At 40.2% G+C, this 25,336-nt stretch overlaps 1 pseudogene and 1 gene segment (V, D, J or C); both read left to right on the top strand.

Annotated features, from left to right (window-relative positions):
- Positions 1-212: 212 nt before the first annotated feature.
- On the top strand, positions 213-3,873 carry LOC146612223 (Ig kappa-b4 chain C region-like). The segment is given in 3 exon segments: positions 213-249; positions 667-771; positions 3,551-3,873. Coding segments are annotated over 3 exon segments (465 nt in total).
- Positions 3,874-16,228: 12,355 nt separating this feature from the next.
- On the top strand, positions 16,229-17,906 carry LOC146612222 (Ig lambda-3 chain C region pseudogene; annotated as a pseudogene).
- Positions 17,907-25,336: the final 7,430 nt, after the last annotated feature.

Raw genomic sequence — 25,336 nt, 5'->3', positions numbered from 1 at the left:
AGAGTGACAGTGTTTCCAGGAGCAGATGTCACTACTGGAGGTTGAGTCACAGTCACCTGACCGCTGCATCCTGCAGACAGAAACAAATCATTCATTTATCAGCAGAAATCAATGAGAGAAAAAGCAGCACATCATGTTGGAAATGTTGCTGAGTGAATGAACCTGTAAAACAGCAGCAGGTCAGCGTCCAGATGAGGATGGTGATGAGAGTCATGGTGGTTGTGCTTTCTGCTGTGTTGACTGACAGATGTGAGTCCTGCAGTGTTGAAGTCACAGGACTATAAACCTTCTCAGTTCTCTGGAGGATCAGCTGATGATGCAAAGCCTCCTCTCTATGGAAATGATTTCTCTGCTCTCAACACACAACAAAACAATGTGAGAAGAAATACTTTTGATATCAAAATGAATTGTTATGAAATAATTATGATTCTGACAGAATACCGACAAATAGATCAGAAAAGATGACAGCGGTTTTTTTAACATCTGCCACAGTTGTTGGCAACTATATATTTAACTTTTTTGGATCAACCAGCAGAAGAAAAACTATAAAAATGATCATAAATTGTTTAAGAAAAAGTTAAATGTCTTTGATAGTAAATGCTTTTTAATTTTGTAAATTTTGAAGTTAATTCACAAGTTTTAATAAAGAAAAAAGTTAATTTCCAGCGTTTAGAGGCTTGATCAGAGTGCAGGAGGTTTTTGTACGGCCACTTAATGAGTTTGTATCACTGTGGTGGACTTTTGGTGGAGGAACCAAACTCATCATTCACTGTAAGTATCTAAATCCCCTCATATTACTACATAATACTACACTATTACTATTTGAAATATGTCATCAGAGTGTATTTAAACATTGTGTATTCAATTTTATTCTGGGTGTTTTACTTGATGTATATATGGTAAATGGTAAATGGTCTGTATTTATATAGCGCTTTACTAGTCCCTAAGGACCCCAAAGTGCTTTACATATCCAGTCATCCACCCATTCACGCACACATTCACACACTGGTGATGGCAAGCTACATTGTAGCCACAGCCACCCTGGGGCGCACTGACAGAGGCAAGGCTGCCGGACACTGGCGCCACCAGGCCCTCTGACCACCACCAGTAGGCAACGGGTGAAGTGTCTTGCCCAAGGACACAACGACCGAGACTGTCTAAGCCGGGGCTCGAACCGGCAACCTTCCGATTACAAGGCGAGCTCCCAACTCTCGAGCCACGATCGCCCGATCGTGTTTAGTCATAGTAGCTGTTATTGAAAACTTGGTATCAGAAAGTGTGAATCTATAATACAGTATCATGACTAAATGTTTATATAGTACTGAAAATTTAAATATTTTTTTTAGTTAATAAATAATTTTTCACAAAATCTGAGATTAAAAATATAGCAAAATGATTTTTAGTTATTTATACAAACAGTCAGCAGGATCAAAAATATTGTTGCCTTAAATATCTTTTATTTGATTACAGATTAACAGTTTCATCTCTGAGTTAATAGCTTATCAGTATAATGTAGTAAAAAGGAAGTGAAACAAACAGATGACAAAATCCAGCTCTGTTTGTTTTCCATCAAGAATATAACTGTAACAACAAGACATTTACTATCATTGTAACTTTAACAAAGATTTTAATTGAGTGTGAAAACACATTTTTATTAACCTCCTTTCCTCAGTCTGATCACAGTGTCATGCACACAGTTAATCCACAATGCTGTTAATCTCTGTCATGTATCATAACTGTGTAATGCTCAGCTGTCTGTCACTGAAAATATGATCTGATGACTTATGATGATGGCACTGAAATGTTTGGCACCATGTTGGATATAACATTTTATGCTGTAGACTAAATGAATTAGTTTTCATACAGATGCACTTTAACGGTTGAGTTTACAGTTCGTTAGTCTGATGTGATGAAAAGGAAGTGAAACAAACAGATGACAAACTTTTCCTGTACACTCATCATGAAAACAAATGCAGCAGCACAGTCACTAATTATTTATACTTTCTTAAAATGTTACATCCTCCAGTTTCTTAGTTCTCTACCTTGTTTTATCACAATATCATCATACAGTTAACCCACAGGCCTGTTAATCTCTGTCATGGATCATAACTGTCTTGTGTCAGCTATCTGTCCTGCAGTAGAGGTTAATCTATTGTTGTGTGTCTGTGATCTTTCCTCCAGCTGGCCCCATGGTCAGACCCTCAGTCTCTCTGCTCCAACCCTCCTCTGAGAAGCTCTCTGGAGGCCCAGTCACTCTGGCCTGCCTGCTGACCGGCTACTCTCCTCAGGGAGCTGAAGTGAGATGAGAAGTAGATGGCACAGAGGTGACAGAGGGGGTCCTGAACAGCTTAGAAGAAGAGAAGAGTAGTCGCTACAGTAGCAGCAGCACCCTGATGCTGAGCCAAGACAACTGGATGAACGCAGAGGTGTTCTCCTGCAGGGTGAACCATCATGACCACTGGCAGGCCAAGTCCTTCCACAAGAACCGGTGTGAGGGCTAGAGGGGCTGCTGAAGTCCAGGACAGGAGCTTAGTGTGGGGGAGCAGGAGATACATCCCTGCTGCTCTGATTGTTGGGTTTTTCTCTGTATCTATGAAGCGCCTTGAGGCAACTTTTGTTGTGATTTGGCGCTATATAAATAAAATTGAATTGATTTGAATTGAATTGCTCTGATCAATATGAGTTTGAAAGTTTGCAGATGAAGTTGTTTGATAACAGTAACTTACACAGTGACATGTGTAGCAGCTGGATGTGCTTGTGTCTAATAACTGCCATATTAATGATTCATACTTTTGCCAATAAAGCTTGCAGTGATCCATATTACTAAGCATTCTGTCTTATTTATAAATATAATTGTTCTATAATTTCAGTGTTGTGTACTATAAATTAACCTGTTTGCCTAACACATGAAAAATCAAGTCTGGGAGGAGATGAAAATGGCAGGGCTGCATCTGGCCTTTTAAGATGTTAGGACAACTTATTCATTGCAAGTCTACAGTATTAAGAATAACTTGATATTTCTGACTGTACAATACTAATTGTTTACCTACTGACAAACATTTCAATTTCAACTAAATGAAAAAAACTATTTGTGGTAACCTGAATATGATTAAAAATAATTAACAACACTTTTTGTAATGATGTTAAAATCAGCCCAACTTTTATTTTCAAATGCAACAAAGTATAACAGCCAACATACTGGACACTGTTCTGCTGAACAACAAACAATTATATTGCCATCACTGTTATAATCTTACAATGAAACAAAGTCTCAGATTTAATTATTCTGAAAATAAGTTTAGGCCTACCTCAAGTTTGTTTTGTACTTACATTACTTACATAACCGAAATAAAATATATTTATTGTTCTGTCACAAGTGCAGTCTCTAATTTAAACAACACATAAGAAAATGATCACAAGGTCAAGTTATTAACTGTAACACACTATGAAATAATAAAGGTTTGATCAGTAATCACTAAATATATATTTATTCAGATGTTTGTACATTTGTATCTCTTTTTTTGCTTGTCTTCAACCTTTTCTCCTCCAGTGGGTGTGGTGAGGCCCACCCTCACAGTCCTCCCTCCCTCCAAAGAGGAAGACAAACACAGTAGTGCCACTGTGGTGTGTTTGGCCACCACGGGCTTCACCTCAAACTGGAATTTGGGCTGGAAGGTGGGGGGCACCAGCACATCCTCAGGTGTGTCAAGCAGCCTGGAGGTCCTGGGGACAGACGGCCACTACAGCTGGAGCAGCACCCTGAGCCTCTCTGCAGACCAGTGGAAGAAGGCGGGCTCAGTGAGCTGTGAGGCCAGTCTGAGTGGACAGAGCCCCGTCACTCAAACCCTGGACCCTGACCACTGCTCAGAGTAGAACTTCAGCAACACTTCCTGTCTGCATATGATGTGTTTTATAGTTTGATGAAGCTACATGTTTCTGCTGTTGCGATATTTCTGCAAACGTTTGACTTTCTATTGATGTGCATGATAAGTTTGTCAGTTAATATGTCCATGTTGTTCTTTTAAAACCATGGTGTAAAAAAAGCAAATATCACAAAATAAAATCACAGCTTAAGAAAAATCACTTTTATTTTGTTCTTGGGGAGAAGCTTTTAAAAGCTTATCTGTGTGCAAAGTCGGCGATTGCTAAAATCCAGCTTTATACTGGTGAAGAGTTGGAAAATTTCCATCATGAATGTAACATTGTCTTATATTGCAAAATGTAAAGTCGCTGCTGCCCTGCTACAGCTGAACTTCCCACCTCCCAAATCCAACTTTAACACCTGATTCCAACCCTCTAGTAGGAAACTGAAAAAACAAATACAAACAACATTTTCATGTATGGAATGCAATCATTGTTAAGTTCAAATCAAAGTAGATGATTAAGTTAAAAACTGTGTACAGGGTCTGGGTTCAATATTTGGTTTTGATGACTAGATAAATTTTCTGTGCAAGTTTTTTGACTAAGACTTGAATTTTGAGCCTCCAAGCCCATCCAGTCTTGTTTTCTCAAGGAATTAATACTGCAAAAATCTGACTCAAAGTATCATCAAAGAACACCAGATCTTCTCTTGCTTCCCTTTGTGGCCTTCTGGCAAACTGTAGAATTAATATTAAAATTTTACTAATCAAATTAATAAAATTAACCAAATACATTTTTCTGCAATTTTTGCTAGTTTTAGTTATCCCGATCATGTGGCGGTTTAATTTTGACCTTTGTTGTCACCAATTAGTTTTAAATATGTATTTATGTATGCTGTGATATGAAAACTTATTTCTTATAAGTTGATTTTATTTAAAATGTGAAGCACCCTATAACTTTGTGATTTAAAATGTACTGTATAAACAAAGGATTTTCATATTACCTTATTATCCACAGCAAATTAGAATTAATACAAAATTTAGTGAGATAAGCATAATATGTTGCAAATTCTAAACAGTGTTACTTAATTTAAAATACTCTTAATAATGTGATCAGGAATGAATACATATTTTAGTTTCCACCTCTGAAAGTGGACTCAGTGAACCAGTGATGCATGTCAGAGTCTGTATCAGAAGCTCACAGCTGCAACACTGCAAATAGTAACTGAGGGAGGTTTTTGTACGACTCTGTAACACTGTGTGCACTGTCCTACATATGCTCCCATACAGTAGTAATCTCCTGCATCTGCAGCCTGAACTCCATTGATTGTGAGAGTGAACTCAGGCTCAGATCCACTGCTGCTGAAATGACTCGGAGTACCAGATTGGCGTCTGCTGATTTTGTAAAACAGCAGTTTGGGAGGCTGTCCAGGTTTCTGTAGATACCAGCTGAGATCATTGCCAACTCCTTTACTGGCTGTACAGCTCAGAGAGACTGTCTCCCCCAAAGCAGCAGCTTTAAACACAGGAGACTGAGTCACAGATGAACTGGCATCTGATCCTGGAAATTAAAATATGTTACTTTGTTAAAATGACAGTGTGATGTAAAGTACAACATAACAGAGAATACACAGAACCACATCACTCATCACCTTGAAGTCTGAGCATGATTGTGATGAGCAGTGAAGTCAGTAACATCATCATCATTATGATAAATCTCACTGTCAGAGACTCTGCACAGATGTTTCCCGCTGGTTCTTCTTAAACTGGTTTAGGATCAGTGAAGCGCAGCAAGCATTCAAAACAGAACCTACAAACAAATACCTGTGTGTGTGTGTGTGTGTGTGTGTGTGTGTGTGTGTGTGTGTGTGTGTGTGTGAGAGAGAGAGAGAGAGAGAGAGAAAGAGAGAGAGCTGGGGGGAGTGGCGGGTTGGGGGGATTGCTAGATGCAAAGTGATATAATCTGTCAACACTGTTATCAGTGACCATCATCTCAGTAGTTCATTACAGGATCAGAATCAATAGAAATACTTATAGAGCTTCACACTGTTTAGATATTTTTCAATTTTTGCAGTACCAAAAGATCAGGGATGTTTGGAATTTTTCTAACAAACAGCAGGATCAGTGTTCATCAGTGCACAGCAAATCCAGCATGTCCAAATTAACACTGTCGGATTTGATTTCAACACTATTAAAGTGTCTATATGGGTCCACACCAGAGAGTGTTAATTTAACTCTTTTTGGAGAGTTGGTACGTTAACTCTGATTTAGTGTTAAACACCAAATCTGTCTGGAGTTGATAATTTAACACTTGGTGTTAAGAGTTTATATATTAACTCTCAAAGAGTATTTCTTCTAATTCATTCTAAAAAGCGGGAATTTTACTGTTCTGAACTTCTAGAAATTTCTTTTGGAAATAAACATTTACTAAAAAGATGCAATGGTTTTTGAAAAACATTTATTCTGAACTGTGCACCACAATTTCAAAACATTTTCTGAAAGATGTAACAGTGTACATGTTCTCACTTTCATTAGAATTTTGTTTATCAAAAGGTCTGACATGGTAAATGCAAATAACAGCATTCTCATCACTTATTTCTTCAATACAATATGCATGTCCTTCATTCATCACTTTGTGGAACTTCAACGCACTTCTGCTCTCCCCCATATTCCATCTTCACAAGCATATCCTGTGCGGAGATCGAATAAAAATTAGTTGACACTAATTAATGGCACAAATAATCCAGTAAACAATTGCAGCACAGTAAAAAAAAAAGGAATCCTCTTTGAGCCAGGTAATACTGAACTAAATGTAAAACTTTTTCATTTTTACCTAAACCGTGTGCACAAAACTCTGGAGGGATCTATGCTAACGTAGAATCCAGTCAGGACGTCAGCTACTGCTGTTTGCTCGTTTTTTTTTATTATGGGCGATCGTTTTCAGGCTTCAAGTAGCACCATTATACCAACATTTCACATTCTAGACATTGTTTTAGGTGTATTTGACCAAAGATTTGACTGAAAATTCACATGCAAGCTTTTTTTCAAGGCTGTGGTATTTGCCCGCAAACAATACCTTTCAGCTAGTTAAAACAGAATATTATGCTATCACCGAGCAACATGGCTAATGCCTTTCACACAGCTTTGTCTCAACTCCAAAGAGCCACAGAAGTAAAAGCTCATAATAATAATTGAAACAATCTTTGAAAAAATGACTTACCAAGCATGGCAAACAACTCAAATATGTAGAGCAAAATGTTCTGAAACGGCTTCACTTCAGCTTCGATTGGAGCCGTGCTGGGGGCGGAGTCTGTGAATTTACTCTGTTGGTGTCATAACCCCTGTAGGAGTTCAGAGTTAAGAGGTCAAGAGTTAATGTTTCCATTTTAACACCTCCAGATTTGACAGAGAAACACTCATTTTTAACACTCGATTTTAACTACTATCATTTTACACCTCAGAGTTACATTAAAAGAATGTGACTCTGCTTAGAGTAAAATTAACTCTACTTTTGCAAGAAGACTATTAACACCAAAAAATTTAACACTTTTGAATTTGCTGTGTGGTTATTTATTAAACTGAAGTTGAAATGGCCTTAATGAAAAATACTTTTGAGCTGATGGGAAATTGCTGATTGTTCACTTATTATCCCGTTTAGCTTTTTAAAACTTTCACTGTGGCTGAAATGAAGTCTGTAGGTTGGGGGTGGGGGGGTACACTTGTGTTGTGTTTAAGTGGTTATTCTAGTTATTCTGATTGCAGTTGAAAACTCTACACCTGCAGCCTTCAGCTAAAGTGAAGGAATTTTTTATACAGCCATGAATCATTGTGTAAACACTTCACTATCATGATAACCCAGACAGTAATAATCTCCAGCATCTACTGCCTGAAGATCACGGATGGATAAAGTGTACTGAGAACCAGATCTACTGCCTTGGAGTCAAGATGGAGTTCCTGAGTTTGGGAGGCTGTCCAGGTTTCTAAAGGTACTAACTAAGTCCAGCAACTCCCTGTGGCACTAATGGTCACAGTGCCTGACAGGCTTGGCTTAAAACACTTAGAGTCCCAGAGAGCAGCCATTTGGCTTTTCTTCAGAGTTAGAAAACTTTTGGCAAAAAACTTTGAAATGAGGTGTCACGGTTTGCCGGGGCAAGCCGTGTGGAATTGTAGAAAGGACCAAAAAGGCGTCAGCTCTGCTGCAGGTGAGTGTTTATTTACAGGGGTGGGTAAGTACAAACAGCAATGGTGGCAAAACATGAAACCTAAACTGGGTAAACTAACAAGACAAACCAGAAACGAGGATGCAGGGAGGTCCGGGGAAATACATACGGAGAGACGCAGGGAGACCGAGGGGAAACAACACAGACGAACCAGCAACTACCATGACAGAAGACACAACTTAAATACACTCAGAGAACACAGGGAGATTACACACAGGTGGGGAACACAGCTGGGAGTGATTACGTGACGAGACTAGGGAGGCAAACTGAAAACACTCACATAAGACGCAGACCTTCACAATAAAACAGGAAACACATACACGCAATGACATAACCCACCAACGTAACACAGACTGGGGGACACAGAACATAGGAACATGAACCATGAAACAGAGGAGTACAAACACCCAAGGCAACCAAAACCACAGAACACTAATAAACTAAACATAAACATGGAGTCGCAGACTCCAGACCATGACATGAGGACTAAAATGATGTGAATCTTGAGGAAAAAACAGAAAATGTATCAGGTTAAATCAGCGAAACATGAACAGCACAAACAGAATTAAAAACAAACAAATAAAACAACTCTCATCCTGACTCAGAAAGCCAAACATTATAACCTGAGTTACTGGAAACATCACTTGACCCTGACCACTGCTCAGAGTAGAGCTTCAGCAGTTACACTGCGACTCAGTGTTTTCTGTTTTTGTTTTAAGTTTTATTCTGGGAATTGTGACTTTCTGTCTTGTATTTCCTCTTTTACCTCTTTTAAAACACGCACGTCCAGTGTTCAGTGTTTTGGGTTTTGCTTCACTGTTGTCTTGTCTAATTAGGTTCAGCTGTGTCTCCCTCCTGTCTGCCATTTTCTTGTTACCTTGTGTGTATATTTAGTGCGTGGTTACCTCTGTTCTTCGTGGGAGTGTCTGCGTATCATTCTGTGTATCATGCCTGTTGGTCATCCTGTTCCTCTTCCCCAGAGTCTCTCCAGCTATGTTTCCATGTTTCAGGTTGTTTAGCTTTTAGGTCTGCAGATGTCTGTGAGGACACAGCAGAGATCTGAGCAAGAGAGGGGCTGTTATTATGTGTGTATATGGATAATAGCAAACACTGAAATACATTTCTTGCACACAACAATGAATTTTGTTCGCTCAAATTAAACTTTTCTTCGCTCAAAATCATTTTCTCCTCAAAATGCAACATTTGCACTTGCAAGTTTTCTTTATGTGCGCTCAGAACAGAGGCACAAAAAAACCCGCCATAGCCATCTGCCGCAACCGGTTGGCGTGAGGGACACCTATTTAAATGGTAACTGTAACAAAATACATTTACTCAGATTTTGTATTAAATATGTGATGCCGGTACATGTATTCCATTACTCTCTAACACTGGAGGCTATAAGCAGATTCTGTTTCTGTGCTGTGATGAGCTCTGAAACATGACTGAAACTCTTCAAATAAGTCATTCCTCTGCAGATGATCTGTTAGCTGTTTGACAACTACTCTTTCAAGGATTTTTGAGATGAAAGAAAGCTGAGACTAATTAGCAAAGACGGCTGGGTCAAGAGAAGGCTTTTTAAGTAAGTGTTTAACTACTGCCAGCTTGAAGGCCAGTGGTACATAGCCGATTACTAGAGACAGGTTGATCATGTTTAAGATTGAAGCATTAATTAATGGCAGGACTTCTTTGCGCAGTCTTGTAGGAATGGGGTCTAAAAGACACGTTGATGGTTTGAGGAAGCAGTTACTGAAGTTAACTCAGAAAGACCAACTGGAGAAAAAGACTCTATATGAATATTAATGGTACTGAAAGTAGCTGTAGATAATGTTACATCTGTGAGACGATTATGAGTATTTTTTTCTCTAATGGTTCAAATTTTATTTGTGAAGAAGTTCTTGAAGTCATTACTAGTTAACGTTAAAGGAACGGTTGAGTCAACAGCGCTCTGACTTTTTGTCAGCCTGATGATGATGATCTTCTTTGTTATACGCCATTTCGTCTCCAGTTTACAAGTTATCTGCTTTAAGGTGTGTGTTTGAGAGTTATACCATAGAGTCAAGTACTTTTAATTTGAGGATCTCTTTTTCTCATGAGCTACAGTAACCAGTGTCATACTTAGTGAGGAGGCAAAATTATTAACAAGATGATCGACCTCTGTTGGAGCAGTGTTCAGATAGCTGCTCTGCTCAGTGTTGGTACAGGGCATTGAAGATGATAACAGTGAGTGAATTATATCCTTAAATTTAGTTACAGCACTTTCAGAAAGACATCTACTGGGATAAAGTCTACTCTCCACTGCTGTGTAATCAAATATTGTACTTAGAAAAGGATTAGAAAAGATAAGGTTTTCAGGAAACACTGTTAAATGTTCAGTTTCTATGCCATATGTTAAAACTAGATCTAGAGTGTGATTAAAGTGGTGGGTGGGTTCTTTTACATTTTGAGAGAAGCCAATTGAGTCTAATGACAGATTAAATGTCTTGTTGAGGCTGTCATTTTTAGCTTCTACATGGATGTTAAAATCACCGACAATAATTATTTTATCTGAGCTGAGCACTAAATCAGATAAAAAGTCTGAGAAATCAGACAGAAACTCTGTGTAAGGCCCAGGTGGATGATAGATGTGAACAAATAAGACTGTTTTTGGGGGGTTTTCCAGCCCGGGTGAACATGTTTAAGCATCAGGCTTTGAAATCATCAGGCCCCTACTTCTGTGGAACCAGCTTCCAGTTTGGATTCGGGAGACAGACACTATCTCTACTTTTAAGATTAGGCTTAAAACTTTCCTTTTTGCTAAAGCATATAGTTAGGGCTGGACCAGGTGACCTTGAATCCTCCCTTGGTTATGCTGCAATAGACGTAGGCTGCTGGGGGATTCCCATGATGCATTGAGTTTTTCCTTTCCAGTCACCTTTCTCACTCACTATGTATTAATAGACCTCTCTGCATTGAATCATATCTGTTATTAATCTCTGTCTCTCTTCCACAGCATGTCTTTTATCCTGTTTTCCTTCTCTCACCCCAACCGGTCGCAGCAGATGGCCCCGCCCCTCCCTGAGCCTGGTTCTGCCGGAGGTTTCTTCCTGTTAAAAGGGAGTTTTCCCTTCCCACTGTCGCCAAAGTGCTTGCTCATAGGGGGTCATATGATTGTTGGGTTTTTCTCTGTATCTATGAAGCGCCTTGAGGCGACTTTTGTTGTGATTTGGTGCTATATAAATAAAATTGAACTGAATTGAATTGAATTGAATTGAATTAAAACTCTGTCTTGGTCTGTGGTTGGTTAATAAGCTGGTGTGGAAAATTGCTGCCACACCGCCCCCCTCAAGGATTCTTGGGGGTGTTGATTCGTTTAAACTAACATAATCATCCTGCTGTAACTCAGACTTATTCTTCCTGCCCTTTAATATAGACCTGGAATTGTCTTCAGCAGGACTACATCAATCAGGAAAAAAACTTGCCTGATATTGGTTGGTCCCATTTTTTGCTGGTGAAACAGCCCTGAACAGTTGAGACATGGACTCCATTCGAGCTCTGAAAGTGTCCTGCTGTATCATTCAATTCCTGTAAGTTGTAAGGTGGGACATCCATGGATCAGACTTGTTTGTCCAGCGCATCTCACACATGTTTTGATGGGATTGAAATCTGGAGAATTTGGAGACAAAGTCAACACTGCAAACTCATTGTTGTGCTCCTCAAACCATTTCTGAACCACTTTTGCTTTGCAGGAGAACACATTATCCTGCTGAAAGAGGCCACAGCGAATAGGGAATATCATTTCTACGAAAAGCCTGCAACAATGCTCAGGTAGGTGGTAAGTGCCAAAGTAGAATCCACATGGATGCCAGGACCCAAGGTTTCCCAAACAGATCACACTTCCTCCTATAGTGCATCCTGGTGCCTGGTGTTCTCCAGTTAAGCAATGCACACACATGTTATTTAAAAGAACATGTGATTTCTCAGACCACATTCGGATGCCCATTGTTGGCGCTTATAGTGGTGGGCACCCTGACTGGTCTGTGGCTATACAGCCACATACACAACAAATTGTGAGGTAAGATAAGAAGAAGAGATAATCAGTGTTATTCGCTTTCTGTCATGGTCCTGAGTCTGAGGACTCAGTGTTTTGTGTTTCCTTATGCTTTTGTTCATTCCGAGTATGTATTCTGTTGTGATTTTGCCATTTGTTAGGTTTCTGTTCTTTGCCTGCCTGCTCCCACTTCTCTGTGTTCCTTCTGTCTGTCCATGGTGTTATTGTGTCTACTTATGAGTCCGCCTGTCAAGTTCAGTGTCCTGTCTGGTTCTCTGTCTGTTAGTTTCCTGTTTTATTGTGAAGGTCTCTGTCTGATGTGAGTGTGTTCAGTTACGTTTCCCCTGTCCCGTCAGCTCTGATTCCTCCCAGCCGTGTTGCCCTCCTGTCTCTCATCCCCTGATTACTGGTGTGTGTATTTAAGCCCTGTGAGTTCTCCTGCCTGTTGCTGGTTTGTCTGTGTTACTTCGTGTCAGTCTGCGTTACCCTGTGTCCTACGGTGTCCTACGGTGTCCTACGGTGTCCTACGGTGTCCTACGGTGTCCTACGGTGTCCTACGGTGTCCTACGGTGTCCTACGGTGTCCTACGGTGTCCTGTTCCTTGTCTGCGTCTCATCCCTTTGTCGTATGCTCCCAGGTCTGTTATTTTTAGTTCTCCCAGTTTAGGTGTCTTCAGTTATTTGTCATGCCCCACTGCTTGTTTGCCACTACACCTTTGTTAATAAACCTCACTAGCATTTCATCCACTGCCTGCATCTTGGGTCCTTCTTCCAACTCCACACGGCTCGCCTCGGCAGCCGTGACAGTACGAACCGGCCACTATGGACCCAGCAGCAGTCAACCCGCCCGAGGAGCTCCGGGAGGACATTATTTACTCGGTAGACAAATTCATTAACTTATGGCTGGAGCATGAGGCGAGAGAATTCCGCCAAGGCATAGCTGTTCGGCTACAGCGCTTAGTTTCTGGTCTCCCCTGGTTGCTCAGCTCACTTCACCCGCTCACACAGAATTTTGTTCTGAACGAGCTTCATCTTCTCCCCCTTGCTACCACCCACCCTGCAACTCATGCTTCCCTCCCTGACCCAACGGAGAGTGTTCTGCCCGGCCCGTCGGTCCAGCCTTCAAATGGGAAACGGCACTCAAGCCGTCGACGCCCCTCGCCACAGTCGGACCCTGGGATATCAGAGCGGCCGACTGTGGTGAGTAAAAAGGATAACAGCTCCGATTTGAACTTTGAGACTTTTTCTTCTGGGGTTGTTCGGGGTGTGTCAGTGGGAGCTGATTCGCAAAGCTTACCTACCTTCGTGGTAACTGATCTCTCCCAGGTTGGCATTTTTAAGACTTCAGTGAAAGCAAAGGGCTGTTGTTCTTCTGTTTCTTCTGAACCTGTTAAACCCATGTCAGCTAACCCAGGGTCTGCTAAAACTGTGGCATATATCCCAGAGACAATTAACACCAGCTCTGATAATACCAGGACTGTTTATTCTTTTGAACTGCAACCTCAAGCTCAGGTAGCCGCCCGGCCTCAAGCTCAGGTAGCCGCCCGGCCTCAAGCTCAGGTAGCCGCCCGGCCTCAAGCTCAGGTAGCCGCCCGGCCTCCAGCTCAGTCTCCAGTTCCACCACCGTCATCATCCCAACCATTGTTTCAGTCACCCTCAGTTCAGCCTCCTGTTCAGCAGCCACTAGCCCTGCATCCTGTGTCACTTGCTACTCCGGTACAACAAGCTCAGTCAAATCAATCTGAAAGGAACTGTTTCATCTGTTTGTTCTAAGCAGAGAGACAAACCTAATGATAATGTAATCATTCCTAAAAAGCTGGCCAGTTCAGAGACTGTGACACACTCCAGGGCCTCCCCAGAGGCTGAGTTTCAGCCCTCAGCCCACTCTGGACCCCTGGAGGCTAGGAACCCAGCTGAGGACTGCACCCGGCTGTCACTGCCTGAGCAGAGTCAATGCTCTGGGCAGCTGCAGCCTGCTATGTGTTTGCCAGGGGCCACTGCGCCTGCTGGTTCTGTTCTGTCCCTGCCAGAGGTCCCCACACCTGCTGGTTCTGTCCTGTGTGTGCCAGGGGCTCCAGTGCCCACTGGTTCTGAGACTGTTTTCGCTGGGGGGCCCGAGGAGCCCGTCCAGCCCCAAGACTTGTCAGCTGGAGGTTCAGGAGAACCTAGCCAGCTTCCTGCCTCGTCAGCTGGAGGGCCCGAGGAGCCTGTCCAGTCGCCAGCTGCAGCCTCATCATCCTCGCCAGCTGCAGCCTCATCATCCTCGCCAGCTGCTGCCTCATCAGCGTCCGGTCCAGCTTCAGCGCCCTCATCAGCGTCCGGTCCAGCTTCAGCGCCCTCATCAGCGTCCGGTCCAGCTTCAGCGCCCTCATCAGCGTCCGGTCCAGCTTCAGCGCCCTCATCAGCGTCCGGTCCAGCTTCAGCGCCCTCATCAGCGTCCGGTCCAGCTTCAGCGTCCTCATCAGCTTCGCCTGGTTCAGCTTTGGTGTCGCCTCGTCTGGTCCAGCCTCCGCCTCGCCTGGTGCTGCGGGGGCAACGCAGCCTTCAGGTTCCCTACTACCACCTCCACATCGTCGGTCATCTGCCAGGCCGCTTTTTGGGCATATATATATATATATATGCGCGCGCAAAAGCACTCTAAGAAGTTCTGTATATACACCAATCGGGCATATCATTATAACCAATGACAGGGAAAGTGTCACGGCTGCCGAGGCGAGCCGTGTGGAGTTGGAAGAAGGACCCAAGATGCATGCAGTGTCCAAAAAGGCCCAACCGGACAAGTTCGGGGGGCCGACCCGGAGGCCGACAGCGCCGGAGGCCAAAACAGTACAGTGACATAGTGTTTTCATCTGCTGAAAATCAAAATTTTTTTAAGAAAAAAAAACAGGAACATGGCTTTGGTGTGCTGGCAAAACATACTACCTAAACTTGTTATGATCTATTAAACTTCTTTTTTCGTTTTGTCACATGCACATGTTTTATCCACATGACATAACCCAAAAACCAAAGAAGGAACCTGGTGTCCAGTGCAGGAAAGGTTATTAAGTCCAATCTCATCATGATCTGATGATGAGATCATGATTCCTTACATATGACAGACTGACACCCACGATAGTAAACATGAGCTTATTGCGATAACCACAGCTTGTCCTTTTGGTACTTCAGGTTTTGTACTGACAGAACTACTGATACAACAGCACTCCGACGCAAAGCCATGAGAATTGGTTGAAAGTAGATCTGTGGTAATGCAAAGATCAGAGAGGCTGGGCATGAACTCACACTGGGAAAAGGAACACGCCTGCTGCTCTGATCAATATGATTTTTGAAGAAAACTTTGTGTGAGAGAGATCACTGCTAAAAAGTGTTGACAACAACAAGTTAAAGCTTCGATCAAGCTTTAATGATCTTCATGGCCTTCATGGGAAGATATTGGGAATATAAAGCTTAAAAAAAAATAAAAAAACAAACAAAGTCTTAATGCAATGTGATTATTAGGGAAATGTAAAAAAGAAACAAAACTGTGAGTTGGTGAGGTTACTGTGTTCACTGGTCTGTGTCAGAGTTTCTTCCTCTTCAACAGCTGCAGTCAGTTCCTGCTGTAACAGCTCAGTGTCTCTGCAGTCTGACTGAGGGAGGTTTTTGTACGACTACAAATCACTGTGTGAACACCCCACCGCTGTGGTAACTCTGACAATAATAAACTGCTGCATCTTCAGCCTGAACTCCACTGATGGTCATAGAGAAGTCAGAGCTGCTTCCACTGCCACTAAATCGAGTTGGTGTTCCTGACTCAAGCTTTTTCGCGTGTCTTATTAGGAGCTTTGGAGTCTGTCCAGATTTCTGTTGATACCAGAACATACCCTCATCACCATCAGACCATCTGTAAACAGCTTGGCTGGTCCTACAGGTCAGAGTGACAGTGTTTCCAGGAGTAGATGTCAGTACTGGAGGTTGAGTCACAGTCACCTGACCGCTGCATCCTGCAGACAAAAACAAATCATTCATTTATCAGCAGAAATCAATGAGAGAAAAAGCAGCACATCATGTTTGAAATGTTGCTGAGTGAATGAACCTGTAAAACAGCAGCAGGTCAGCGTCCAGATGAGGATGGTGATGAGAGTCATGGTGGTTGTGCTTTCTGCTGTGTTGACTGACAGATGTGAGTCCTGCAGTGTTGAAGTCACAGGACTATAAACCTTCTCAGTTCTCTGGAGGATCAGCTGATGATGCAAAGCCTCCTCTCTATGGAAATCATTTCTCTGCTCTCAACACACTGAGGGCAATGTGGGGCACAGAATCAGAAGAAAAATTGTTTGAATTAATACCATTAATAATTTTATGTAATAGAGGAAAATATATTGGAAAGATTTACGTATTTTTACCACCTGGATTAAAATGGCACTCTGGTTTGTATGTTTACTTTTTGATTTTGGTTTCAACAAATACAATATACCTGTATAGCTTTTTTAAAATTATATTGTCATAATTTCTGAATTCATGATTTTTAAAGTGTTTTTCTGTTTGCTGTTTTAAGCAGTTTTGTGTGTGTGTGTTTGTTTGTTTTTAAAATAGCTATAGGTTTATGTGAAAATTAAGTTTTGTCTTTCAGTTCTTAGTAAAAATACAATTATGATAATTATGATTTGAATTCATTAAATTATTTTAAGTCACTTTAGTTAAATCATTTTCTACATGTAATCAGTTGTACTGTGATGTTTTACATGACAAAAAGGTTAATTTTCAGTGGTTAGAGGTTTGTTCGGAGTGCAGGAGGTTTTTGTACGGCCACTTAATGAGTTTGTATCACTGTGGTACACATTTGGCGGAGGAACCAAACTCATCGTTGGCTGTAAGTACCAGAAATTTGTCATTTTTATAAAATGTAGTATTTATTAAGCATTTTTTTAAAATATATTAAACAGAACTTTGATCAAATTCAATGATTATTATTATTATTAACTCAATGTCATAATTTTATAATAAACTTTTCTTCAATCAATATTCATTCAGTCTTTTAAAGAACTGAATTTACAGAAAACAATTTTTAATGTTCTTTTGGTTGTTTTTTGCTTCTTTAAATATTATCCGGTTAAAATATTAAAATCTGTGATAGTGAAGTTTTAGCTCACTTTAAATTAAAATGTATTTTTACTTATTTAAAGTAAAAACAAATATTGAATTATGTTTTGTCGACTTAAATTTTTTTTACTAAGTATACTTACATCAAGTTTTTATTCATGGCTGATCAATTTGAAATTAAGTTTAAAGGAAGTGAAAGAAACAGATGTGAAGTTTTAACTGTATTCTCATGAGTGCTTTAGCTTTGTCAGTTTCAAATATGAAAATAATCACAGGTTCAAGTTATTAACTACATGATAAAAAAAAGATTTGATCAATAATCACTGACTATATATTTATTCAGATGTTTGTACATTTGTATCTCTTTTCTCGATTATCTTCAACCTTTTCTCCTCCAGCGGGTGTGATGAGGCCCACCCTCACAGTCCTCCCTCCCTCCAAAGACGAAGACAAACAGAGTAGTGCCACTGTGGTGTGTTTGGCAACCGGGGGATTCCCCTCAAACTGGAATTTGGGCTGGAAGGTGGGGAGCACCAGCACATCCTCAGGGGTGTCAACCAGCCTGGAGGTCTTGGGGACAGACGGCCGCTACAGCTGGAGCAGCACCCTGAGCCTCTCCGCAGACCAGTGGAGGAAGGCGGGCTCAGTGAGCTGTGAGGCCAGTCTGAGTGGACAGAGCCCCGTCACTCAAACCCTGGACCCTGACCACTGCTCAGAGTAGAGCTTCAGCAACATTTCCTGTCTGCATATGATGTGTTTTATATTTTGATGAAGCTACATGTTTCTGTTCTTGCAATATCTCTGCAAACATTTGACTCTCTATTGATGTGCATGCTAATTTGAGCAGCTATTATTATCCATGTTGTTCTTTAAAACCGTGCTGTAAAAAAAAAAAAGTCTAAATCACAAAATAAAATCACAGCTTAAGAAAAATCACTTTTCTTTGGTCCTTTTCACAATACTTTATCAAATATAAATGCTTTATCAAACCCGTACCTGTTTTTTTAACAAGGAGAAGCACCACAGTCTTTGGAAAAAACTCACAAAAAACCCAGCCTCCAGGAGGCTCCAACTGGAGCAGCTGTTTCTGCAGGTGTTTTTTTAAAGGGAAGCTAAGTCTCTTCGTTAACTAGCTTGGTTGTTCTACAAACAGGTGGTGGCACACAATGAGCAGGTTCAGACTGATCACATGGGAAAACACTAAACTCAGTCTTAAACAAAATTCTTCATCATCTAGAACGGCTTTGGCAAAAGAAATATAGAGCTATATGAGGTTAAAACATGACAATTTTATTGTTCTAACAATATAATTTTCACATTTGAAGTCTCACGCCCTGAGTCAGAAAATCCAACATCACAATCTGAGTTATAGAAAACATCATTTTGCTGTACTTTTCAGTGTGAGTGAATGAACACTCAGTGACAGAAAAACTTAAACTCTGAGAAGCAATGAGGCATAAAAATCATGCAAAACACATTTAAGGAGGCAAACACACATCTGTTCTTGTAAAGTAGAAAGGGTAGGTATTATGAATGTTCATGTGATTGAGCTGACATATTATTTTTGTGTTTTTTCTCCTTGATACAGTTTCACTTTTGTCTTTTGTCTTCTTCCTAATGGTAAAATAAGCAGCAACATGGCAAAACATACTGTCCAAAGTCCTGATGTGAAAAAATGTTTTTTCTCCTCTTTGTCACACATAAATTCAGACAGAATGCTGGAATAATGGGTTTTATCTTAATATCGCTGTACTTTAAATCTTCGTGTGGTTGGACTTTATTACTCTCGAGTGAAAGGCTGTCCAGCTTTTTACCCATTTCTCCTTGTTACAGCTCTAGCAGTTTGTGTGTTGTGTGGGTGTGCCCAGTCTCTTCCAGGAGCTCAGCTGCCACCCATTTCTCCTGAGGAACCAGTGCACTACTGTATTCATTCAGCAATCAGCTACCCAGAACTATAGAAGCCAGTGAAGCACTGCTGACTCAGCGAGTGGGCCAGCTTTGGGTGTTGAGCGCCTACTGAGTATCTGGTCTGTGCTGGCAGCAGAAGTAAACCAGAAACTTGGTTAAGTATCTTGTTTTCTTTTCCCAGGATATTTTAGGTTGTGGTTGTTTTTGGTTTGGTTGAAACAGTGGTCTAACTCTTTCTTTGAGTGAATCCCTTTTAATAAAACTTATTAAAAAGCTATGCTGTGAGGGTAGTTGCAGGGGCATCCAAAATGAACACAGGAAGTCCCGTCTCTCTACATGAGCCAGTGTGCAGGGTACAACACTACTATACTGTTGCCAACAACAACTTGGAGAGTCAGAGTGCATCTGGAAAGTATTCAGTGCTTCAGTTCCATATTTTTGTCATTTTCACCTTAAAATCCTAAGCAATACCCCATAATGATGAAGAGAGAAAAGGCTGCATTAAATTGCATTAAAAAATGAAATAAAAAAGGCAAATATGACATGTATAAATATTCACAGCCTTTGCTCACTACTTTTTTTCTGTAATGATGTAGTATTTTTTTAAAGTTTCTCAAATTCTTCCCCTCAAGTTCAGTGAATTTGGATCACTACTGTCAGTGCACAACCATTTTCAGATCCCTTCAGACATATTCAGTCAGGTTCAAGTATGGCTCTGGCTGGGACACTCAAGGAGCTTCATAGAGTGGTTCCGAAGCGACTCCTGTTATCTTGGCTGTGTTCTTAGGGTCATTGTCCTGTTGGAAGATGAACCTTCACACCAGTCATCTGACCGCTCTGCTGTACTTGCCTGATTGGTGGAGTGCCGTAGAAGGTGGTTCTCTCTCCATAGCCTCTGACAAAGCTCTATCAGGTTCTTGGTCAGGAAGCCTGCTGTACGAAGAGTCCTGGTGGTTCCAAATTTAGTTGTTTTAGCTATGATGTGTTACGTTTCGGTGTTGTCAGTGTTTTGTTTTTGCGTGACTGTCATGTGTTTCCTGTTTTACTTTGAAGGTCTGTTGTTATCTTAGTGTGTTCAGTTTACGTTTCCTTGTCTCGTCAGGTCTAATTTGCCCCAGCTGTGTTTCCCTCCTGTGGTCCATTCCCTGATTGCTCCTTCTATGTATTTAATGACAATGTGGAGGAAAAAAAGCTTTTGTTTAAAACTGAAAAAAATATATAACAAGAATTCGCAGCCTATGCTGCAACACCCAAATCATGTCCAATCAACTAAATTTACCACAGTTGCACTTGTTATGGAAAATTTAACAACAACCTGCAACACACCCAGTGAGCTTGATGTGAAGTGGGTTTAATAAACACATTGCAATTTGGAGAGAGCATCCCAGTGAAACACTAGGATCATCTCTGAATTGTAGCCACCGCCCTTACATCTTACATACAGAGACACAGAAAAGAATATTCCACAAACTCATGTTGGCCCCTCTCATGGGGGGGCTATACCCCCTCCCTCACAGAGAGAATTATGACCTGGTTTTCTGCTTGGCCGTCACCTAAAGATTTACATCCCTGATAAGGAGGAGTCCCACTATCTGTTTAACATTTCCCATTACAATGGTCTCACTGTGTTAACATTCCACATGCATGCAAACTGGTGACAGGAGTGTTCTTACTACAGTAAAGTCAGAAAGTGATATTACTATAACTAATGTGATATGATTAAATATGTGATTAATACATGAGAAAAGAAATCTGCCTCCACACACTCCAAGTTGTAGAAACATCTACCAGATTATCTTTTGAAACGTGATGCACCTGACCTAAATTTTGAGTGTCATGGTAAAGGCCGTTTCTTTTTTTAGAATAAATTAGTAAGAATTACAAGTATACATTTTGTCATTTTGTTATAATGGAGTGTTTTGTGTAGAATTTTGACATCGAAGACTTAATTCAATTTTGGAATAAGGCTGTAATGTGGCACAATACAAAACAAGTACTGTGGGTACTTTCCTTATGCACTGTAAATGAAGCTACCAGTTTTTTTAATTAATGTGATTATTATTGCTAATAATGTTTTTGGTCTTTGATATAAATCAGTAGAAATCGTATGGTTTCAACCAACGTGTTGTGGAGAGTCAATAGTTTGACTGTTGAGGAAATTGTTCTTGTTTTTCTTTTGTTTTGTTTTGTTTATACACGTGAGTTCATACAGTATTGAAAAATCAGATCATTTTGCTTTATAATCATCAAGAAGCTTAATGGGAATATAAATATAAAGAGAAATCTGATCTGTTTGTATAATTTGCCAACTCTTCATGTAAATAGTTGGAAATGCAATGACAAAGTAACTTTGTGGATTTTTTTAAATTCCTTTCTAAAATCACCCCAAAACAAATCTATCTGTGTTCACTGGTCTGTGTCACAGTTTCTTCCTCTTCAGCAGCTGTACTCAGTTCATGCTATAACAGCTCAGTGTCTCTGCAGTCTGACTGAGGGAGGTTTTTGTATGACTACAAATCACTGTGTGAACACATAAGCACTGTTTATGTAGTGGTAACTCTTACAGTAGTAAACTGCTGCATCTTCAGCCTGAACTCCACTGATGGTCATAGAGAAGTCAGAGCTGCTTCCACTGCCACTAAATCGAGTTGGTGTTCCTGAATGTCTTATGCTTACATGTCGAATTAGGAGCTTTGTAATTTGCCCAGATTTCTGTTGATACCAGAACATACACTGGCCGTAACTACAGCCACCAACAGCTTGGCTGGTCCTACAGGTCAGAGTGACAGTGTTTCCAGGAGTAGATGTCAGTACTGGAGGTTGAGTCACAGTCACCTGACCGCTGCATCCTGCAGACAAAAACAAATCATTCATTTATCAGCAGAAATCAATGAGAGAAAAAGCAGCACATCATGTTTGAAATGTTGCTGAGTGAATGAACCTGTAAAACAGCAGCAGGTCAGCGTCCAGATGAGGATGGTGATGAGAGTCATGGTGGTTGTGCTTTCTGCTGTGTTGACTGACAGATGTGAGTCCTGCAGTGTTGAACTCACAGGACTATAAACCTTCTCAGTTCTCTGGAGGATCAGCTGATGATGCAAAGCCTCCTCTCTATGGAAATCATTTCTCTGCTCTCAAAACACTGAAGGCAAGAAGGGACGCAAAGTCAGAAGAAAAATTGTTTGGATTAATACTATTATACATAAAACTTGAATGATACCACTGACGTCTTATGGAATAGAGTAAAATATACAGAAAAATAATTCAGCATTTTTAATATCTGGATCAAAACAGCACTTTGGTTAGTAAGCTTACTTCACACTATTGGTACACATTACACCTCTATTGCTGTCCAAAGTATATTGCCAAAATCTCATAATTCATGTTTTAGAAACATTTTAGTTTCTGTGTTTTTCTTTTTTCTTTTTGCTGATATAGCTTTATTTCATTTGACAATCTTTTGTCTTTCAATTGGTAATAGTCCAAATAAAATTATGAAAATGACTAAAAATCATCAACAAATTTAAGTTATATTATTATATATTAACAATATTTCATGCCTGTGAAGCTTTTTATACTTTGATGAAGCTACATGTCTCCTCTGTTGCGATATTTCTGCAGACGTTTGACTCTATTAATCTAAATGCAGAATTCATCAGCTATTTATATTATATTGTGCTTTAAAACCATGCTGTGAGAAAGAGAAAACAAGTCTATATCACAAAATAACATCGCAGCTTGTGAAAAATCACTTTTGTGTTATTGTTTTTCCATTACTTTGCATAGAAATACTTGATCAAACCTCCATATTTCTCTTAGATATTTATACATTTACATTTATACATTTATGTATGTAAATATAAAAATACAGAAATATTTCTTTATACATATTAGTTTCTATCGGGGCACCTAACAGACCTGCACATGATGTTTTGTTCATTGAGATATATTTAAGTATTTCTTTTAATAAACAAAGCTGTGTATTTCTTCAGTTTTGTTTAGATTCTTTGTGTTTTTGCTTTTGTGGTGTCGAGTTGATCAGTTATTGCAGTCTGTCACTCTGCACCTGCAGCCTTCAGCCAGACTGAAGGAGGTTTTTGTACAGCTCTAAATCACTGTGTGAACACTCCACTACCATGGTAGCCCAGACAGTAATAATCTCCAGCATCTTCAGCCTGAAACCCACTGATGGTTAAAGTGTACTGAGAACCAGATCTGCTGCCACTGAATCGAGACGGAGTTCCTGAGAAGAGAGTTGATTCTCTGTATATAAGTAGTTTGGGTGTCTCTCCAGGTTTCTGAAGGTACCAACTGAGATCAGCACCAATATCTGAACTTCCTTTGGCGCTGATGGTCACAGTCCCACCAAGACTGACAGACTTGACTTCATCAGTCTGAGTCAGAAAATTATTGGCAAATGACTCTGAAATGAAAGGAAAAACATTTTAAAATGTATTTTTATTCACCAAAAACTTCAGAATGAATGTACTCATAAAACAAGCTGAGTAAATTTCACCAAACAACATTCTCCTGAAATATTATTATTAGTTTTTTTTTAATCTCTCACCCTGACTCAGAAAGCCTAACAAAAGAACCAACATTGGAAACACCATCCTGACTCAGTTTTCAGTGGAAGTGCATGAGAGCATGTGTGACAGCAGAACTTAAACTGTGAGGAGCAGTGATGCATGAAAGTGTGCAAAACACACTGTAGGAGGAAACCACCCACCTCTCCCAATGAAACAGAAAACACAGAGGTCATGTGAGGAGAGGATCGTTCAACTTTTCATTATATTTGCTCATTAACAGCTGCATGGTTCCCCTACTGTCATACATCTGACACTAAAGACACTGATTGATTTTGATTATTCTTACAAACTGAACTTTATTTTGAAAAAAAGAAATATATGAATAGTGGTTTAAAGGAATGAATAACAAGCTGGTCTAACATTACTCAATTCTCTAAATAGTTTAGTCCTGTACAGCTCTCTAAAGCCCTGAGAAAGGGGGTTTATGCTCCATAGTAAAAGCCATAACTCAGGTATTTGATATTTTGAACCATGTACAGATGAACTGTATCTTCTCTGAAAAAAATTAATAAATAAAAAACTTGACTTGTCCTCTAATTTCCTCCACGCAGCTATTTTTTTCTCAGACTGTATTGCCGTTACTTTGATGACCCCAAATTTTACTGAGAAAGAATGAGTAACATATTTTAATATTTTATATTTTTTTATAACACACTCTTCAGTTTCAGATGCTTTTTGAATTCCTGAAAATAACTGCATTATTATTGCATTAACATGATGATGTTGGCATTTTGCTTAAACCTCACAGAGCTGTTTGATTGTAAACTCATCTGATAATAATTATTGAAGCTCAAAAAGACCAAATCCTCAGACTGTGAGGTAAAACGTGTTTTTCTTTAACATACTAACTACTAATCTAGCAGGTTGTATATGTTACTGCATGTTTAATTTTAAAGTCAGGTCTCTGTCTATGGCGGGGTCCCCAATCCCAGTCCACGAGGGCCGGTGTCCCTGCAGGTTTAAGATATGTCCTTGATCTATCATAGCTTAAATGGATAAATTCCCTCCTCAACATGTCTTGAAGTTCTCCAGAGGCCTGGTAATGAACTAATCATGTGATTCAGGTGTGTTGACCCAGGGTGAGATCTAAAACCTGCAGGGACACCAGCCCTCGTGGACTGGGATTGGGGACCCCTGGTTAATCTAATCCCCCCAAAAAATCAGTATTCTGGAGTGCTGTCTCTAATCTCCTCCAAGAGATCATCGCTGCAGCACATCAATCCCTAACCAGTTTAATTTGATATTAGTTTTAACTGTACCAATGTGCTTGTTCTCACACATCGGTTTCAACACAGTAGTAATCTAGATCTTCAGCCTAAACTCCACTGATTGTTAGTGTTAATTCAAGTATGGATCTGATTCTGCTGAAACAACAAAGATCTAATAAACAGACACTAACTTATTTTGTCAGTACTGAGTTGAGGTAATTACAGATTTCTGTGCTGGCTGTGCAGCTCAGAGAGACGGGCTTATACACGTATAGACAGCTGTCCACCCAGCAAAATATTAAAAATTGTCATTTTACACAAGGACAAACATTTCTATATGATACTGAAACTATAGAAAACTATTTTGCATTCAGGGTGCACGACAGATATTCAAATTAATGCATGGGTCAGTGAGCACACACCTGCACCTATGAAGTCTGGGTGGA

This window comes from Diplotaxodon limnothrissa, linkage group LG19 (genome assembly GCF_057381915.1).
Source record: "Diplotaxodon limnothrissa isolate DT_005_m linkage group LG19, D_limnothrissa_male_GT1.1, whole genome shotgun sequence".
Taxonomy (NCBI): Eukaryota; Metazoa; Chordata; class Actinopteri; order Cichliformes; family Cichlidae; genus Diplotaxodon; species Diplotaxodon limnothrissa.
The sequence above is the reverse complement of the archived record's forward strand: the minus strand, read 5'-3'. Positions and strand labels throughout refer to the sequence as shown.